Below are 18213 nucleotides of genomic sequence, written 5' to 3' on the forward strand. Positions count from 1 at the left end.
TAAATCTGGGGTCACCCAGTAGCTCAGTTGGTAAAGCTGGCACCCCATGTACAGAGGCTTCGACCTCACCGCAGCGGCTGTGGGTTCAATTCCGGCCTCTGCCTTTTGCTGCATGTCATCCCCTCTCTCTCACCCTTTCACACCCTATCTGTCCTATCAATAAAGGCATAAAAAGCCCATAAAAAATCTATTTTTTAAACCCTAAAAGTTGTGTACATTTGTGAAGATCATCTTGCTAGACAAAACATGTAAGTATCATTAACGTTTGTTCACCACAGAGTTTAATTTCTGCAATAATCCAGAATCCTATGGAAAAAAACCTACAGGCTTTTTGACTAGGGAACCAGGGTGACGTTAACTTTCTCGTTGGCCCAGAGAAAAACGCCATCCCTGGTGCACTCTATTCTGTGTGGTATATATCATTTGTGCATCACTTGTGTGCTAAAAATGTACCTAGAGAAGAAGGGCTATAGTAGTAAAATACACCAGTGGAGTACACACATTCAGGTCATTCAACTTTTATTTAAAACTACATTATGTCTAGATCATGTATGAATTAAATTCTAGGGCTGTCCCTAGAAAATCAACTATTTGAATCATCAGTCAGGGACCCCTCATTCAACTGAGACTGAGCAGTCATTTTGTTTTGTTTTTATTAGTCAGGGTACTTTTAGGAACGTTTTGCTTCCCAGATTTGGAGCGGAGTGAGTGTTCTTGGCTTTAATGCTACTCTTTGGTAAATGCTGCTGCATAGATGCAGACAGTGACACAGAGGAAGAGAAACTCTGAATTATAATGTTTGGAGAAAACATTATCTTCTCTCCTCTGCTTAGAAGCAATAAGATTACAGCTCACAGCAACTTAGTACGACAGTCTCCTGCTTTTTGTCTACAAAAAATCGCTGAACATTCATATTGAACAGCAATGTCTGATTCAACTGGCATAATTCTAAGTCAGTTACAGCCCTATTAAATTCAAACATCAATGTTGTTTTTGTCCACAGCTTGTCTTTATGTTAAGCTCTATGAATTATAACTCAAACTATGAAAAATTACTAGTAGTCTGCTTAGTGTTTTATGTTCTTGATTGGCATATTCACCTTTCAGGGTGTCTTGCTCAGCCCTCATGATGTCAATCAGGGAGCTCTCCAGTGTGTTCATGTTGAAGCTGTCAAATGACCTGGTGCGTTCCTGAAGAGAGGAGAGAAAGAGGAGAAACACCATTTAGTTTTCTTTCCCTGCTTCAAAAACATGCATTATAAAAGAATAAAAAAAATATCTAATTTTATAGCAGTCTTCAGAGATGAACTGGTCCATGGGAGCAAGTGGAGCAATTTGATTTACCTCCATCTTTTAATGTAACATTGCCTCAATTAACCCAAGCTGGCCAAAGTGCGCATGCAAAACAAGGTAACAGCATTCAACTTAAATTACACCAAAAAAACATGCTGCTTTGCAATTCTGAACACATCACTAAACCCAGCCTGAATACTCAGGACCAAGGTCTGCTATTATATATATATAAAAAAAAAAAAGTTTATCAAAGCCCCAGCAGCCCCATGCGCTTCTGGCTATTTATGAAGGGCTTTCACTTCAATCTTGCTTTAGCTTGAGTTTATTTAAAAGAGAAATACAAAAGAGATGACACCCCATTTACTTTTCGTCAATTAATAGTTACCTTGTTTCAAATAAATGCAAAACCGAAATATAGTGAGGATTTAAATGCATGATGGGAATCTTAATTTAAGATTCTGACACTTTTGGCATTGGCCTAAATAGCAGGAGTGACAAACAAAACAAACTAGGAGCGGGCCCTAGTTTCACATAAGTGGAATCTCAAGTGACTCACTAATATATTCTGCAAACTGATGTAAAAACCAAGATAAAAAGAAGCTGGATAAACCTTATTAAAAATGTTTTTTTCTTCTGCTTGGATGTTTGGTTTGCAAGCCAACAAACTGGAGCTCAGAAAGACCCGCAGAAATATTTCTATGGCGCAGGTATGTCAACCATTTGAGAGCGACAAGGATTCTTACCACACCCTCCTTTGTTGATTAAATGTTATTTCCACTGTTAGCATTTAATTTCTTTTTATATTGTTTGATGGTATTATTTGTAATTTTCAAAACCCAATCACCATCACCCTCTTCACGTAGTTATTGCATGTTTAGCTGTGTTTTTGTTACTTGCAAACTTAACTAACTAGCAGAGTTAATTCCCTCATTACACGAGGCAGCATAATAGGAGACAACAGTAAAACCAGCAGTAGAAACGAAGCAGGAGCCGAGCCAATTCTTGAGCGACAGCTTTGTCACCTAAAAACAAGGGCATCCTCGGCATAGCGACCATACTGGAAATGTTTGTATGCACACACAAATGTGTGTAAGAAGAACACACACCCATTGAAATGTGTACACATAAAATATGCACACACACACTGAAAACATGTGCCCATAAACAAACACACAGACACACAGCGAGTGCCATGCTGATAAGGCTTCTGTCGTGACTCCACCTCAGCCAAAATAAAATATGCAGCCTCTGACAACAACTTGTTAACAAACTGATAAAACTCTTTTGGTTTCCTTCTATCCAAAACAACCACAATTCAGACAGACACTGCTGCTGAATACCACAATATGAAATTCATATCCTCTCTGTTTACATATACCATTGGTGCAAAATGTCCCCACAACATCACGCGATTGTCTCATACCTTCCTTTGTCTCTTCCCTATTTTTCCAGTCATTCTCAAATGCCACCTTAAAAGCAGAAATACCTTTAAAAAGTTTTCTATTCCTCATTTATGCGTCAGAGATCTCACACTGCACTGAGCCAGTGACTCTTCTGGCTACAAGTTGTTTAGTAAACTCTACATCGTGACTAAATGTTTAGTCATGTTTTCTTTTTTTCTTAACTGTCTGGTCACGACTGAAATAAACTTTTTTTTCCCCCATTGTATCCACTGTATCAACTACTTGGTTATTTTAAAGAACAAACGTGATAAAACATGATGAAATACTTAGATATTAACATTGTAGGAGCCAGTTTTTTAACTATTTGCTGAGAAACTGTCAAAACAATACTCTAAGCCAGGCGTTAGCATTTTTGTAAACACAGTGATGCCTTATTTGTAAAACACATACACACGAGCAATTTAACACCAGAGTAAAAATATTTAACACAAGAGCAGGGAGAAGGGGAGCTTGCTGGACTATAAAGATACATGCTTGCAAAATAACAATGCAGAAATACATCTACAGTCTTTGCTCACGATTTAGGTCTTGAAAACATCTGCTGAGCCTGACAAGATGCTGACACACCAATCAGGGAGCTGTGAGCTTTTAGATGATGACACGACACAAAGTCTCTTGAAACTTACCAAACATGTGAAAAGTGAGGTGTTATAAATGATAAAGCTTCAACAGCTGTAACTGCATAACCGTTTTTTGTTCAAAAACTTAATTTGGTGCATAGGTCAAAGGAAACAGAGTGTAGGCTTCTTTCAGGGTTCATTATTCAGAAGGTTTTGACCAGGAGACTAATTATACGCAGAGGTCTTTTTCACTCAAAAACATGGAGTCAGGTTATTAAAAGCGGTAAAAAAAAACTAAATAAATGACTTTTACATTAGATATCAGTGTTTCTCCAAGCTGTTTGGCTCGATGCAGATGGGCCATTAGCCGAGCACCTGCTAATGTGTGCTCACCTTTTTTCTCTGACAACTCAAGATCCAGACATTCAGGAAGTTTTTACTAAGAGCCAAATTATCCAAAGAGGTCTCTTTCTCGCCAAAATAAACAGACCAGGTGATTTAAACCAGTACAAACACAGAGTAAAACAGTTTCACATTAGACATTTTTTTGCATTATTCCCACACAACTGGCCCTGTCTAAAGCCACCGTTTGGTTTGTCCGTTCTGGGCTGCTGTAGAAACATGGCAGTGAACACGGTGGATTCTGCAGACAAGTGCCCACTCACCACATAGATATAAACGGTAACTCTAAAGTAATGAAAACACAATTATTATTTTCAGGTGATTAAACAATAAACCTCTTATATCATATTCAATTTCTGCTAATATATCACCCTAAATCCTACACCATGGACCTGGAAAATAATGGAAAAATAAAAAGCAGATGTAGCATCAGTTTAGACCGTGATATGATTAAGGTCTAATGGACAGCCTTCCTGAAATCACATCTGTCTCAAGCAAACAAAGTGTGAAAAGTGAAAACTGTGGGCTGATGTTAAAAACAACACATTAACATTAAACAGTGGGAATGAAAGCATATAATTATTTGAAAGCTTGTTAATTAAAATGAGCTGTACGAAGTCAACAGAAAATCAAAAATTCTGACAAAATGACACATAATTAAATGTACAGCTTTAAGTCAAATTCACCTCTCCTATAAAGTAAAGAAAAAAAAAACAGCTCGACAACCACAGTGCCTGGTCAGCTCTGCCCTCGGCCCGACTGATAATGGATTAATGGATAGGCTTTGCACAACAAGAATTACCCAACGTGTCTAAGTAACCTATCTGTATAAGTCAATCACTCTTTCCATTCACCATTTTGTCTAACAAACACATCTAGCGTGTACTCATTTATCCAGCAACCAGGTCACACCCTCGCTACAAACATAAGGTCAGTGTCCGTTGAGAATGGACTGAAACAAAACCACCTTAGGAAGAAATGCTCATACTTTGTTTCACCGTCACCTCCAAAGGGGTCAAATGCTAAAGGGTTCAGCAAAACAGACCTGCGTCAATGAACCACATATCCAAGGGTCGCGTCAGGCAGGCAGCTCACTTTTTCATCTGCTGTCTGGAGTCTGCAGTATCTCCCAAAATCCAATAGCTACTTTTACTATCTGATCAGCCAAAGAGTGTGTTTGGATGTCTGGCACACTCTGTCTGATAAAACAGCCAAAAAATCTGCAGCTGTAGCCAAAATTTTTTAACCAGAATTTTGGCTGGTGCAGATTTCCCACACTGACTGAGGGAAGGAACATACTATCACAGAGATGACATGGTAGAAGAACACACCCAGTGCACACTCTCCCTCAAAACAAATATCAACACAGGGATATAGGCCAGACTAGGTCTACTATTTTCTCATATCCGCCTCAGTATCTTATGTGGACTTAGGCTATTGCTCTAGGTCAAATAAAGCAAACATTCAAAGACAAGGGAAGCAGAAACAAGTGAAGGACTAGTTACTGTTGGAAGTATACACCACTAGTGTGTATAACTGAGCATAGGCAGGAATATAAACACATTACCCAAGGCAAACACAGATAGGTATAGCAGCAAGTGCAATATTTCTAGCATATCTGTAGTAAACTATGATAATTGAGCAGAAGCAGTTAACAGGAACTCTACCTGCTTTTGTGCTTATAAAGGGATATTTTGATGGGATTTTTCAACCAGCTTTATATCAAAACAATGTGGGTCGTATGTTTAGATTAACTGTGGTAAACGTCCATCCATCTAACAAATGACTAGATATTCTTCCTCTTCCCTTGGCAAAACTTTGTCAGATGACATGGCGTCAAATACATCATCCTGCATAGGAGTTTCACTGGCTCTCAGACTGTTGCTTGAACTACAGGTTGTTCTTCTGCATTTCTGCAGTGTCACCACCATGGACACACTCTCTCTCTCTCAAACTTGGACCGAAATCCAAACAAACGGTAAAACTAGACAGTTCTGATCAAATATCACCCAAGATTATGTTACAGCACTTCTTATTTCTCTTCTAAAATGTTTTCAGAAACAAATACAATGCCCTTTTTGAGCTGTAGCAGTGATTTTTATGAACTGCTTCCTGCTCAGTGAAAATGGAAGCTGCAATCAAACTAAGCAGCGCTGATAAACTATAAACCATGATTCTGTTACCGAGTTGTATATTTCCAACTTCAAATGTTTTCAAAAACATTAAATGTTTCAGAATCATTTGTTCCTAGTCGGTCGCCATTGTGTCAAACAGATGTGTTGAACTGGTATGGCACAGCACAGTGCATTCTGGTAGCTGTAGGTTTTCTACCTTTTTAGTAAAAGTGAATACCACAGTCCTGCTTTTCTTTTTTCTCGAGCCATGTAGGTCAATTTTCAAAAGTACTTGTGTCTTTCTTCTTTAACAGCTTCAAAACTGTAATTCTTATATTATATTTTGGCTTAAATACTACTGCAAGGTAATCCTGTTACACTGTTTCAGGAGAAAAGGAATTCATTTTGTGGAGGAGATGAACTCAGTATGGCGGACATGAGGCCTGGCTGTGTGCTCTGCAGTTGCTAAGCATTAGCCTGGAGAGGTGCAGAGGGTGATTAATCATCAGATTCGTGCATCCTTCTCTCTCTCAACAACTGGCCAGCTGACCAACGAAGTACTCATCCCTGACAGATTGCAGGGCACAAGTACACACACACACACACACACACAGAGTCATGGCCACACGTCACATGTAGAGACACACAAACAGATTAGCTGCAAGCAAGACACACACAATTTACAGTGCAGTCGACATCATATGTATCTATGAAAGCTTGCCATGCTTACCCAAGGCCATCGGAGAAAACACAGAGGACATGGCAATACATACTGTATTATTTGCAGGCAACAGTGAAATGTTGCCCAGCATATGTGGGTAAGCAGCAAAAATATAATAACCATGACCCAATAAAGCTAAATGGATCAAAACAGCCAGACACAACCCCCTTTTTTTTTAACTGTGACTATCAATAAAAACCTGCATGATGGATCGATAATAGCAAAGTGCTTCTACCGAACCCCGTCACCATTTTGAATGTTTGACCCTGGATCAACAAATGTGTACTGACCTGCTCCAGAAACCCGGGATTAAAAAACATGATGAATGGATCATCAAATCTGAAATCATCACTTTGAAAAGAGGCCGTGTGTGCTCAGTCGATCAGAGAATATGCATCCACACATGAAAAGAAATCCTGCGTTGCCATTTTAAGAGGCATGAACTCTGAGCTGGGTTATTCACTCAATAATCTTGATCTATAGGTTCATTTATTGGTGTTTTGAGATAAATTAATAATATCAATCCTTACGAATACAAGATATAAATTGGTCAAGGACCTTGACAGCTTGCCACCCATTATGGTCACCGATATCTATCTGGTGTTTTTTGTGTTAGCGCCTACACCTGTTAGGAATTGAAAAAATTTAAATCACTGGAGGCCCGTGTCCAATTTACAAACGGATGGGTACAGTACCTCCAGATCTACGTACAAGCAAAAATTCCAACTACACAGTCACCTGAACAAAGACAAGCTGGTCTTGCTGACTGGATGCTAACAAAACATCGGCTAGTCATATCTACCACTACCAGTATCTAGCAAGATGAAACACATAACATTAACCTACCCTTTTGTCTATCTATATCAAACAACATTTGTTGCTTTAAATCTTATTCACTAAGTTTTTCAGGCAAAAATGCCAAACATTTAATGGTTCCAGCTTCTCAAGTGTGAGGATTTGCTGGTTTCCTTTGTCTCTACGTTATTTTATTCTAAATATCTTTGCATTTTCAACTGCTAGTCCGACAAAATAAGACAATATGATGACATCAGCTTTGACTCTAGTATATTGTGGTGGGCAATATTCATTCTTCTCTGATGTTTGAGAGACTAATTTATTCACTGGTTTATTTAGAAAATAATTTTGTCAGACTAAATGGTAAATTGACGGGCAAAGGGCTTTAAATGTTGTTTGTCTTCCCATATCCCCAGCTTCCCATGTCCCTAGTTGGCTGTCACACATTCATGATAGATGATTATATTAAGTATCTGCACAAACCCTACCTGAAAACTTACAAAATTAAACTTGAAAATTAACATAACAATGTAGATCAGATTGCTTGCAAAGTGCCAAAGCCTCTAAAATCTAGACAGGTTTTATTTTGAGAAATACTACAAAACAGAGAGCGCAACCTCCAACAGATTTCGATGACATGTAGGGGAGTAAAGAATGATTAAATACAGCACACTGTGGGTGATTAACTCCAACATTAATCATCTATGTCACCTACCTGTTAATGAAAAATGGAAGTTGAGTGGAAAAAGTCGCACAGTAAAGCGCATGAGAAAATAAGGGTGTAGTATCATTATTAAGGTTTTTAGGGGCTTAAGATTATTACACCATCCAGCTAACATTAATTTGTGAGAAGGCAGTTATTTTTTCCCCTTGTTTTTTGTTCATCTAATCACATCCCTGAGACAACAGGGAGAGGGAGGAAGCCCAGAGCAAAGAAGGGAAGGGGAAAATGGCAGATGAAAGAGAGGGGATGATATAGAGAGGGAGAGCGAGTAGTAAGGTAAGGCAAAGAATAAAAGAGAAGAAAGGAGGTCAGGAAAAGGAAGCAGGTTGAGCTTTTGATTCTTGTGATTATCTTTCTTCCTGGTCAAAGTATTTCAAAGACCTGCTACGACAATAAATACCCCCAACTGTCAGAAACAACCTATTACACAGTGTTGGCTAAATGGCTGAATGACTGAATGGCTGAATGGTGTGTGTGTGTGTGTGTGTGTGTGTGTGTGTGTGTGTGTGTGTGTGTGTGTGTGTGTGTGTGTGTGTGTGTGTGCGTGTGTGTGTGTGCGTGTGCGTGTGTCTGCTTGGGGATTAGACTGATCTGACTGTTTTATTACATGCAGTGAGCTAGGCTAAATACAAAATGACACTTCCACATAGACTCTGCTTTGTCTTCTTCCTTTGTTAAGACACATGTGCAGAAGACATAGGCCAGGGACTAATTAGGGCTCATGCACTCATGAGCATGTGCGCATACACACACAAGCTCTCTTTCTTCCTGTTTCAGAGCGTCTGTCAAGGGTGTGAGAAGGGCACAATGAGGCTGTATGAGCAGCAGAGTTATGTGCTTGCCAGCTCAGCTCAGGCCGCTCATTAGTCTAAAAAACATTTCTCTCATTTAACACCAATGTCACAAGGACCAGAGGTAATGGCTGAAACCTCGGGCCTCTGCAGCTTGATGGCTTGGAGTGTTTGTTCGTGGACATGCACGCGAGGGAATTTGCATGCACACACCATGTGAAAGGGAAGGACGGCTAGCTGGAAAGAATGAAGCTTCCTCCTTCAAAATCAGCACGATCCTGTCCTCATCAATGAAATCTCATGCCAAACAAAGGCACAGATTTCTGATACTTGCCTGAGGACTAATGCTGGGCGATAAAACGAATAGATAATTATCTCAAAATTATTTTCCTCAACGGTGATATAAAAAGGTTTCGACGAATCCTCCATATAATTAAACCACCAATACCCCCGTAGAGGGGGCGGTAATGCACCTTAAACACCAGTTAGCGCCCGTCATTAACTTGAAAAAGAAGACTAAGAAGCAGCAATAGAAGAAGAAGATCAGAGGACCGCCACCTTTGGCAGGCCACTAAAGCACACAGCAACATTTTGACGTTACAACATTCAAAATGTGCAAAAAATTGTTTTTAGTATGATTGTTTTGACAATGGATAACGTCTTATCGCGACTACATTTGCCACATAATGTTAGCAACAGTAGCTGTATAGTATACTAATATAATGCTAATGGTAAGTCAGCACGTAAGCGTGACAGACTGACCTGCTGTTTCAGAAGATATGATTGTTTATGTTGTTTATGATTGCTATTTTGAATCTACTTCAGATTTGTTAAATGTTCGACTGACAGTTAACAGCATGGTTTCTTCAACTTTCTCTAAGGAGCAAATATCAGCCTTTAAACTTAACAGAAATAATCATTTGTCCTTTTTGGTAGATAATTATCAATATCGATCGACATGAACATTTTTATCGTGAATGCACTTTCAGCCATATCGCCAAGCCCCACTGAGGACCTGTCATATTGATTAGACAGCATTTTAAACAATCTGGGGTTAAAAGAAGCACAAAGCTCAGGTCAGGCAACAGGTGCTCAACATTTGTTTCCACTGCAGACCTGAAGAGGTGGTTTAATAACGCACCCTCAGATAACAACACTGTACAAGGCTGCTGCATATCTAAGCTACACAAACAGTGAGGAGGGAGCTGTAACCAACAGTTACCCAGGTAGCTTACTGAGACAATATCCTGTTCTGGCTTACTTGCCCTCAGGCCCTGGAGGTCCTGATCTGGTCACAGGCCAGAATTAGGAGACTGAATGAGCCCACTACACCGAACACAGCAGCAAGCCTCTGACCTTGAACTTCACAGGTGAGGAATTAGAGTGGGAGGAAAGAAAGAAAATTAGCGTGGGTTTTATCCGGGTGCTCTGATTTCCTACCACAATCCAATGAAGTTAGGTAAATTAGGTACTCTAAGAATCGCTCTGAGGTGTGAATGTGAGCGTGACTGGTTGTCGGTCTCTATGTTTCAGCCCTGTGATTGTATGACAACATGCCCAGGGTGTACCCTGCCTCTCGCCCAACGTCACCCTCGTCCAGCCTCGAGGATGAGCAGGATTAACTAATGGATGGAAAAGAATGAAAGGAAGAAAAGCAAAAAGGAGAAACACAAAACAGAGGAAGGCCTCCCTGGCATTTAAAAAACAAATTTCTGGCCCGAGGCTAGCTACTAGCTGACCAGTGTATTAGCAGTTAGCAGCAGTGTGCCTGGCCTGGAGCCCATCCCAAATACTAAAGCTGCTCTAATACAGCAATGGCCCTGCCTGCTGCAGCAACAGCCACGGCACTGGAACATTTTCTCTCTCTCTGTGCCATGGTGCTGTACACCACCTTGGATAAAATACCCATCAAATGGCATATGGCCTTGCTCTCAAAGTATATCCACACATTTGCTCATAAACACACAAATGAATGTCATGGCCTAAGGCAATTGCCAGATAATGCCAAACTCTGTGAGAGTGGGCAGACAAAGAGATGGAGATCTTTGCTTTTGCTGCTGTTAACATAACATACCTTACCAATGATATATTGCTGTTCTGATGCATGTTCCTAATACAGTGCCCCTGGGATGATGTTTTTCTGTCAGCCAACTCAGAAGTTAGAGTCATCCTCAAATCATCAAAATCGTCATCAAAAGTGAGGTATTTACAGATGTATTTTATGTTACAGATCAAATGTGAAAGTCTCTTGAATTTGTTTTACCACAGACCTTATTTCAGGCATCTAACCAAAAATCCACTGAGAAAACCCATTGAGTTCCAGACAAGGGACGCAAAAGTGCTATAATGCTAACTCTTGTCCGGGTTTTAGTACTACTGGGGCACTCTATGGCATCTAGCAGAAATGTTACAAAAGTGCTACTTTATGGGAGTCAACTATTGTCTCTGTAGAGCCATGTGTGACAATCACATCTAGTCCAAAAGTGTACAAAGACACTATGATGAACCCACTTTGATTGCACAAAGGCAGACAAAAATGGGTATTGTAAAGCAAAAGCCACTCATCCTTCATCTGTTGTGTCAGTGCTAAAATGGAGACAGTTGGAGAGGGCTTATAGTGAGACAGTGTGACAACAGTTCCTCATGGGGTCTGTTTAGTTCAGAGTTACAGGAGCTACTGTATTTCAATTACCAAACCCAGGGGTGCCTTGTGTAAGGCAACATGTGTCATCAGTCATCTGAACAGCGCATGATCTCAACAAGCCCTGACAAGCACCATTTTGAGTACAGCTTTTTAGGCTATCGCAATTCTTCAGCAAAGGCAATAACATGGGAGTGAATGAGAATGAAATGGTCTACAGACCTTAAAGACTGAATGACACCAAGGAGGCCTCTGACAAATAAACTCGACACTTGGCTGCCTGAGTAATAATTTAACAGTGGTTTCTATAGTGATGCTTCAATGCTGCAACATGATCTATATGCTCACATCAAAATGACACATTTTCCAATTCAATGACAGGGGTACAACAATACCATCAGTTCAGGTTCTGAAAAACACATGATGTATGGTACATCATTTAATAAAGGGTTCATAATTTGATATACTTATATTATTTTACATGCATGCCACACAGAGACAAGCTCAATGCCAGACCAAATATCTGCTATGAGGCAGAGAATTCTTCTATTGATTCTCAAAATATCATTTTATATCACCTCAGAACTATCAATTACAAGTCCAATAGTTTAAAGGTTATGTTTCAACGCCACCTTCATATTTTTTTTAATCTATACCTATATTATCAATTCCTTGTTCTCTGTAAATGAGTTTTACTTACATAATCCCTCACAACACACACACACACACACACACACACACACACACACACACACACACACACACACACACACACAGTAAAGCCATTCTGTGCCCATCCTCCATCTGCCCTTGCAGTATCAAGAGGGCAGAAGGACAGTGCTACTTTAGCTGATCTGATTCAAGACAAAGAAAAAACACACTGCAGCTAAAGTAATGCAAGCTTTAACTTAAATCTGACATAGGGACGTAAGAAGAGGGGCTCTTCACTGCTCAAAAAGATCGCAGAATCACAACTCTAAATACAGAGCTAGTAGCATCAATACCCTAACGCCATTTACTGTTGCTAAAAAGGCCATCCATGTGAATTTTTATTGAAATATGCTGTTTGTAAGAGTCCAAAATATGACTCCAAAACGTTAACAAAGATTAGGCCCTAATGGTTTGGAACAGGTATGAGGATATGAACGTGACCCCATGACTACCGACAGCAATTAAGCCTTTAGCTAAAGGAAAATAGCTGCTTAGAGGTAGTACTTATTTAGCAAAAATACCCAAGACATGTCAAGACATGTCTCTATCTTTTGACCTGTGGTGCACTGTGAGTCATTACAAGTATATATAAGAATACACTTAAAAAGGTCACAGTAAACATTACTTTCTAGCACTAAAATTGACTTAATTTGCTGGTTTGGGGATATTAGTTATTCCTGAAAGCATGTCTTAATGAAAATGGGGATTATGACATGGACTTGTCACATGGATGGGCATAGCCAGGAAATGAAGTCACCCCTTACTGGTGGTCTCTAAGGCCAATTAGTAATGTTGTTAGGGCTATTGACAGACAGCTGAAACAACACAGGCAAGCAATCATTTAGACAATTTAATACTGTCTACTCCATTCAAGATGACATTAGGAACCGATGGCGATCAAGTACCCATGACTGAAAAGAAGTTAATTTGACAGAGCAAAGGGAAGACTGTCCAAAAGTAAGAAGATAAAGGATATGTTAAGTGTTTCAAGAAGTCTTTCATCAGGTCATCAGGCTTAGCTAGAGCTATAGCAACCTTCTTTTCTTCATCCCCACCTCTTTGTAACAACCAACACAATCAATCATGAGCCAGATCAATAAGATGAATTTATCTCCATGCTACCTTTACCTCTTTCCATCAATCTTATCAGCTGTTTTCTCCATGTGATAATACAATTATTCAAGCCATATTCATTGTGAGTGGCCATCCAAATTACACTATGAATAGGCCTGCATTTTGAAAACGAGTTGCTAGGCTATGGCAGGCACGACCTAGGTGATTAATAAAGCAGTAATCCTGAAAAAATCATTGGGTATTAAGCACGGGCCATAAATCCACAGTATTACCTGTGGGTTTTTATTTTTGCTACTGGACGGAATAAAAGAAATCCAATGATGATGTCTGCTTGTGTCAGGATTTTCCTTTACAGTCACTGTCTTTCTTGGTCATCCATTCATCCCATCTGCTTGCACCCTCTCTCACGTTCCCCATTTGTAATTCCCTTTCCCCATCTTTTCCTCTCCATCAATGATGCCTCCCCCACTCCCCACTCCTCACTCCTCACTCCAAGCCCCCAGCTCATATACGTGGCACACACCACTGCAGTGACAGAGCCACATTAGTCATCATCAGAGACGCACAGCTGTGGAAGTACAGAGCCCGACGACTTCTCTTGAAGCTAACACGGTAACAAATGCATCATGTAAATCCATACCCTCCCCCCATGTCTAAAAAAAGCAGCTATACCACATACTGTAATGAACAGCTAACATAAATGACACAATGATGTTCAATCATTTAAGCAGCCTGCAGCCACTGCTGAAAAATATTCTCACACAAAAGACTGAACACACACAGTGCACACACATGCGTAGAACCAGAACCACAAAAAATAGTATGTTAGAAGTATTGCTAAATCATACAATGAGACTGTCACGGGAAAACTAACCTGAAACGGGAAGATGTTATCACTGCGGCCGACTCCATCATCCATCCAGGACTTGGGGTTGAAGCCTGCAGGACTGTTTCGAGGGTACTTCTGGGATGCCACATGGTTATTAGGGAAGGTCTTCTTCAGTGGTGAAATAGAGTTGATGGGGGTCATCCCGCCGTTCAGCCCTCGGCGATAATCTCTGCCCTGAGACCCTCCCCAGCCGCCACCACCACTGCCATAGCCTCCTCCGGGACTCCAGGAGGTGGATGAGCCGGGGGAAGGAGAGGGGCTCTGGTAGCTGGCTGGACCCCAAGGGGACGGGGGCTTGTTCAGGCTGTTGGACAAATGTGGCAACTGGCTGAAAGCCGGATTCCTGTGTGGAAAGGGCGGTGGAGGGTGTGGGGATGCCGGGGAGCGCCGATGCTGCTGGTGTTGATTGTGGGGGTGTTGGAAGTGGGGATGTGGTGGGGGAGCCGGGTGGTGCTGGGACAAGGCCGCCGCTGGTCCGATCTGGGGGGAGAAGTTCCCGCCAAACCCTGGGCTGACATGGTGTGAGAAGTTCTGGAACAGCAGGGGCCCGTTGTTGGCAGAGGCCGGGTTGAAGAAGCTGACGTCCTCATTGATGATGGTTGATGGCGCTGGCGGGATAGCAGCTGACCAGTTGTTGAAGCCAGTTAGTGATGACGAGGTTGTACTGGACTGCACTTGGCCAGTTCCCCCGAGACCTGACGTCTCCTGGTAATCGAAGCCTGTCAGGACAGGAGACTCAAGACGTAACTGCTTCTCCTTTCCATTACTCCCTTCAGATGTGCCGTTGTCCGTTTTGGCTTCCTCTGACCGGGCTTTTTCCAGTTCTGAAATGATCCCACCACCACTTCCGCCCTCCTGGTGACTCCCAGGGGACAACTGCTGCTGCTTTTCTTGCGTTTCTTGCATTTCCTGTTGCTGCTGTGCTTTGGGCTTCTCTGGGCCCCCCAGGATTTCGTCTTGCACGCTGTTGTGGGTGGCAGAGGCAGGGAAGAGCCAGGGAGAGCCTCCCGTGGTGCCATTCCCTGCGGCTGTGGTGCTATTTATGAAAGCAGCAGGGCTCTGCGACACATTTTGGTGGTGGTGTGGGGGCTGCAGATGCGGGTGGATTCGGACCGGGAATGCAGACTTGTTGCCAGTGTTGTTTTGAACTAGGACTCCAAACCCGTAATCCCCCATTTGTTTTCTCCCCCCACACACAAGTGCTATCCCGTGATCGTTTGGTCCTATTGAGAGAAGAGCACACAGGATGGCATGCACCGGGTTAGCAGTCAGTCCCTCTCATTTCACTATAATTCAAAGGATTTCGAAACAACTAGGTGATGACCATAACATTTTATGATGACATAAAAGATATTTTTCTCTGCTGGGTCTGTTTTACACCCTCAGAGAATTTCAAGACATATGATAATCACACAAAATTGTCATGAATAAGCTCATTCTTGCACTGAACAATCTACCCTTATCACTCTGGGCTGGTGAAAAAAGCCAACCAGTTAACATTTCATATATAGCTAATTATAAATAGAATTGGGTACCAAAACCCACTACCAACGTGGCACCGGTTCCTATATGACCGGTACCTACCAGGCCAAATCATAACGCAAATTTTGGGTCTCATTTTATGCCAGATTGTATAGTTAGCGAGACAAAGCGAGCACAAGCAAGAAAGATAGAATAAGCAAGTGAGCGAGCATGTGTGTGTGTGTGTGTGTGTGTGTGTGTGTGACTGTGAGGCCGCAGGGAGCGGAGCAGAGAGTATGAAGTTAAGTAGCAGTGCAATGTGTGCACAGTTCAGGCTATTTGTCAGTGATGCTACAACTCCTCAAGACCCAAGTCAAGCTCCCATGTCTTGCCTGTATCCTGCTGATTAAAGTCAAGGGGGTTAGCACCAAAGTTAGAAAGCTAAATTAGCCTCCCAGGCTGTTTTAAGGTAGACTGTTAAGGTGGACCGGCTGTTCAGTCTCAGCCACTCCCAAACAGATAACAGAGTGCCCCAGAAATGATGTTTTTCTGAGGGCTAACCCATAAGCTAATGTTGCCCTGGTTCCCTTGTCAAAAAGCCTGTGTGATTTTCCCATTGGATTTTGGATCATTGCAGAAAATCACTCTGTAGTAATCAAACATTTATGATACTAACATGTTTTGTTCAGCAAGATAAATTTCACAATTGAACACCACAAAAAGATTTTGCGCGGCTAGAGCGAAATACAAAATGGTCACCTTAACACCACATAAAGGCTGTCAAGCCATGTTCAGTGCTGCTTGATGTGATGATTTTCTGTACTCTCATTTAGCCACTTTTTAGCAACCCTGTTTTTAAAACATAAAAGCTTCAAAGTTTGCAAGTGGGGTATTCTCTGATGTAATTTATGTTGTAGAGCAAAATGTGAAAGTCTCTTAAACTTGTGTTGCCACAGACCTTATTTAAGGCTTCAAACCAAAAACCATGCTGAAATGCTAATGGATTTCCAGGGTTTTAGGACTCGTTACAAGGGTTCTCATACTGCCTGCTGAGTCTCTCCTGAGTTAGTAGGCCAATTACAAATTCCAACTCAAAATGTATTATAGTGTTAACAGTCCTGTAACTGTTATTTAGTGTTAAATTATTGTAGTTGGGTTTGGTTTTGGTGAATTTGTTCATGATATTTATCCATATTTATATATTAAAGTATACTTGAATCTGTTTAGTATATTTTAACAATTTCAAGTTTAAATTTGCCTTTGCAATTTTAAAAAGCAGTTTTGTGCTTCATTTTTTTTTTAGTATCGATGGTTGAAGCACCATTTAGGCCCGGTACCGTTTCAAAACTATTGTATTCGCACCGGCATCGGAAAAAAACCCAAACGATACCCAACCCTAATTATAACCCCGTGACGTTGCCAGCTTGTAAGCCTTCAGCTGAGCTGCTGGCAGCCAGCTATATAGCTGAAAACACTGCTGTGTCCAACCGACGTTATCCCCATTTGGTGACGTTTTTCTAACGCAAACCAACTGGCAGATAATGAAATGTAACCCGAAGGAGATCACCGCTGTACAACATATTCATAAATGCTGTATTACGAGCATTAAACCGTCAAAACGTTCAGAGGAAAAACACTCGACCTTGTTTGACAGCTGTCAGCAGTCCACTGAGTCCTATCGCAAAATGTATCAGATGTAAGTCATACAATAAACAGTGCCACACGTTATGGTTAATTATTACATTTTTACACGTCCGGTAACAGCCGACAGTCAAGCGGTTTTAATAAACTATCATTTCCACCCGCTGCTAACGTTAGCTAGCTAGCTACTAGTTAGCTTAGGAGCTAGCTAGCTGGACAGGCTGAACACAGGCGAATAAAATGTCTTTTCACCTTCTGATCACCACCTTCGACCTCGGCGATGTCTTTGTCGAGATCCGTCCCTCGGTTTGTGAGCAAGGTGGTGTCCTTGAGAAAAAACGAGTGCGTCAGGCAGAGCTTTTCAGAGGCGATTTGATAGCTGACTCGTACAGTGCAGTCGGTCAGCTTTTTTTTCTCCCTTCTCCTGACGTGTCCTGCCTGCTCAATGACACAGCTCTCTATCTCTAATCTGGACTGAGTGATCAAACAGCTTTGTTAACGTGGCAATGAGTCAAATATATCCAGCCAAGCGTCTTTCACAAGCCCTACTCGATCGGTTTCATTGTTCGTTTGATTTTCGGTATGTTTTCTCGCTAACTGTCTTCCCTACAGAGCCAGCCGAGTCCTATGTGCTTCTTTGGCTGCCCCTATCTCCTGAAACCGACCGTGGCCGAATGACAGCGAGAGATCAGTCGAGACACACTTCCGCTTCTGGCACCTCCCTCTCCGCCACGGCCCCTCCCTCCGAGAGCCACACCTCGGTGTGTGATTGGCTGCTCGACCGGCAGCTTTGCCTCATTTTTACTACATTTAAAGGCCATGCACCAATAATACAACCATGCCATCCATAAGTACTGCCCACTGAGGTCAGATATGATTAACAAAAAGAAAGAAAAAAATCCTCTCAGCACGGTCCTGTCCTTTCACGATGCAG

General features: G+C 41.5%; 1 protein-coding gene across 1 annotated transcript in view; it reads right to left on the minus strand.

Annotated features, from left to right (window-relative positions):
- cpeb4b (cytoplasmic polyadenylation element binding protein 4b) overlaps window positions 1-17938 on the minus strand; it is a 45482-nt gene extending 27544 nt beyond the window's left edge. The window contains exons 1-3 of the mRNA XM_042498669.1: window positions 17532-17938; window positions 14163-15400; window positions 1100-1190 (exon numbers count right to left, since the gene is read on the minus strand). Coding sequence (XP_042354603.1) covers window positions 1100-1190; window positions 14163-15353 — 1282 coding nt within the window. The 5' untranslated portion in view covers window positions 15354-15400; window positions 17532-17938. The remainder of the gene's footprint in view (window positions 1-1099; window positions 1191-14162; window positions 15401-17531) is intronic.
- Window positions 17939-18213: the final 275 nt, after the last annotated feature.

This window comes from Plectropomus leopardus, chromosome 13 (assembly GCF_008729295.1).
Source record: "Plectropomus leopardus isolate mb chromosome 13, YSFRI_Pleo_2.0, whole genome shotgun sequence".
NCBI lineage: Eukaryota > Metazoa > Chordata > Actinopteri > Perciformes > Serranidae > Plectropomus > Plectropomus leopardus.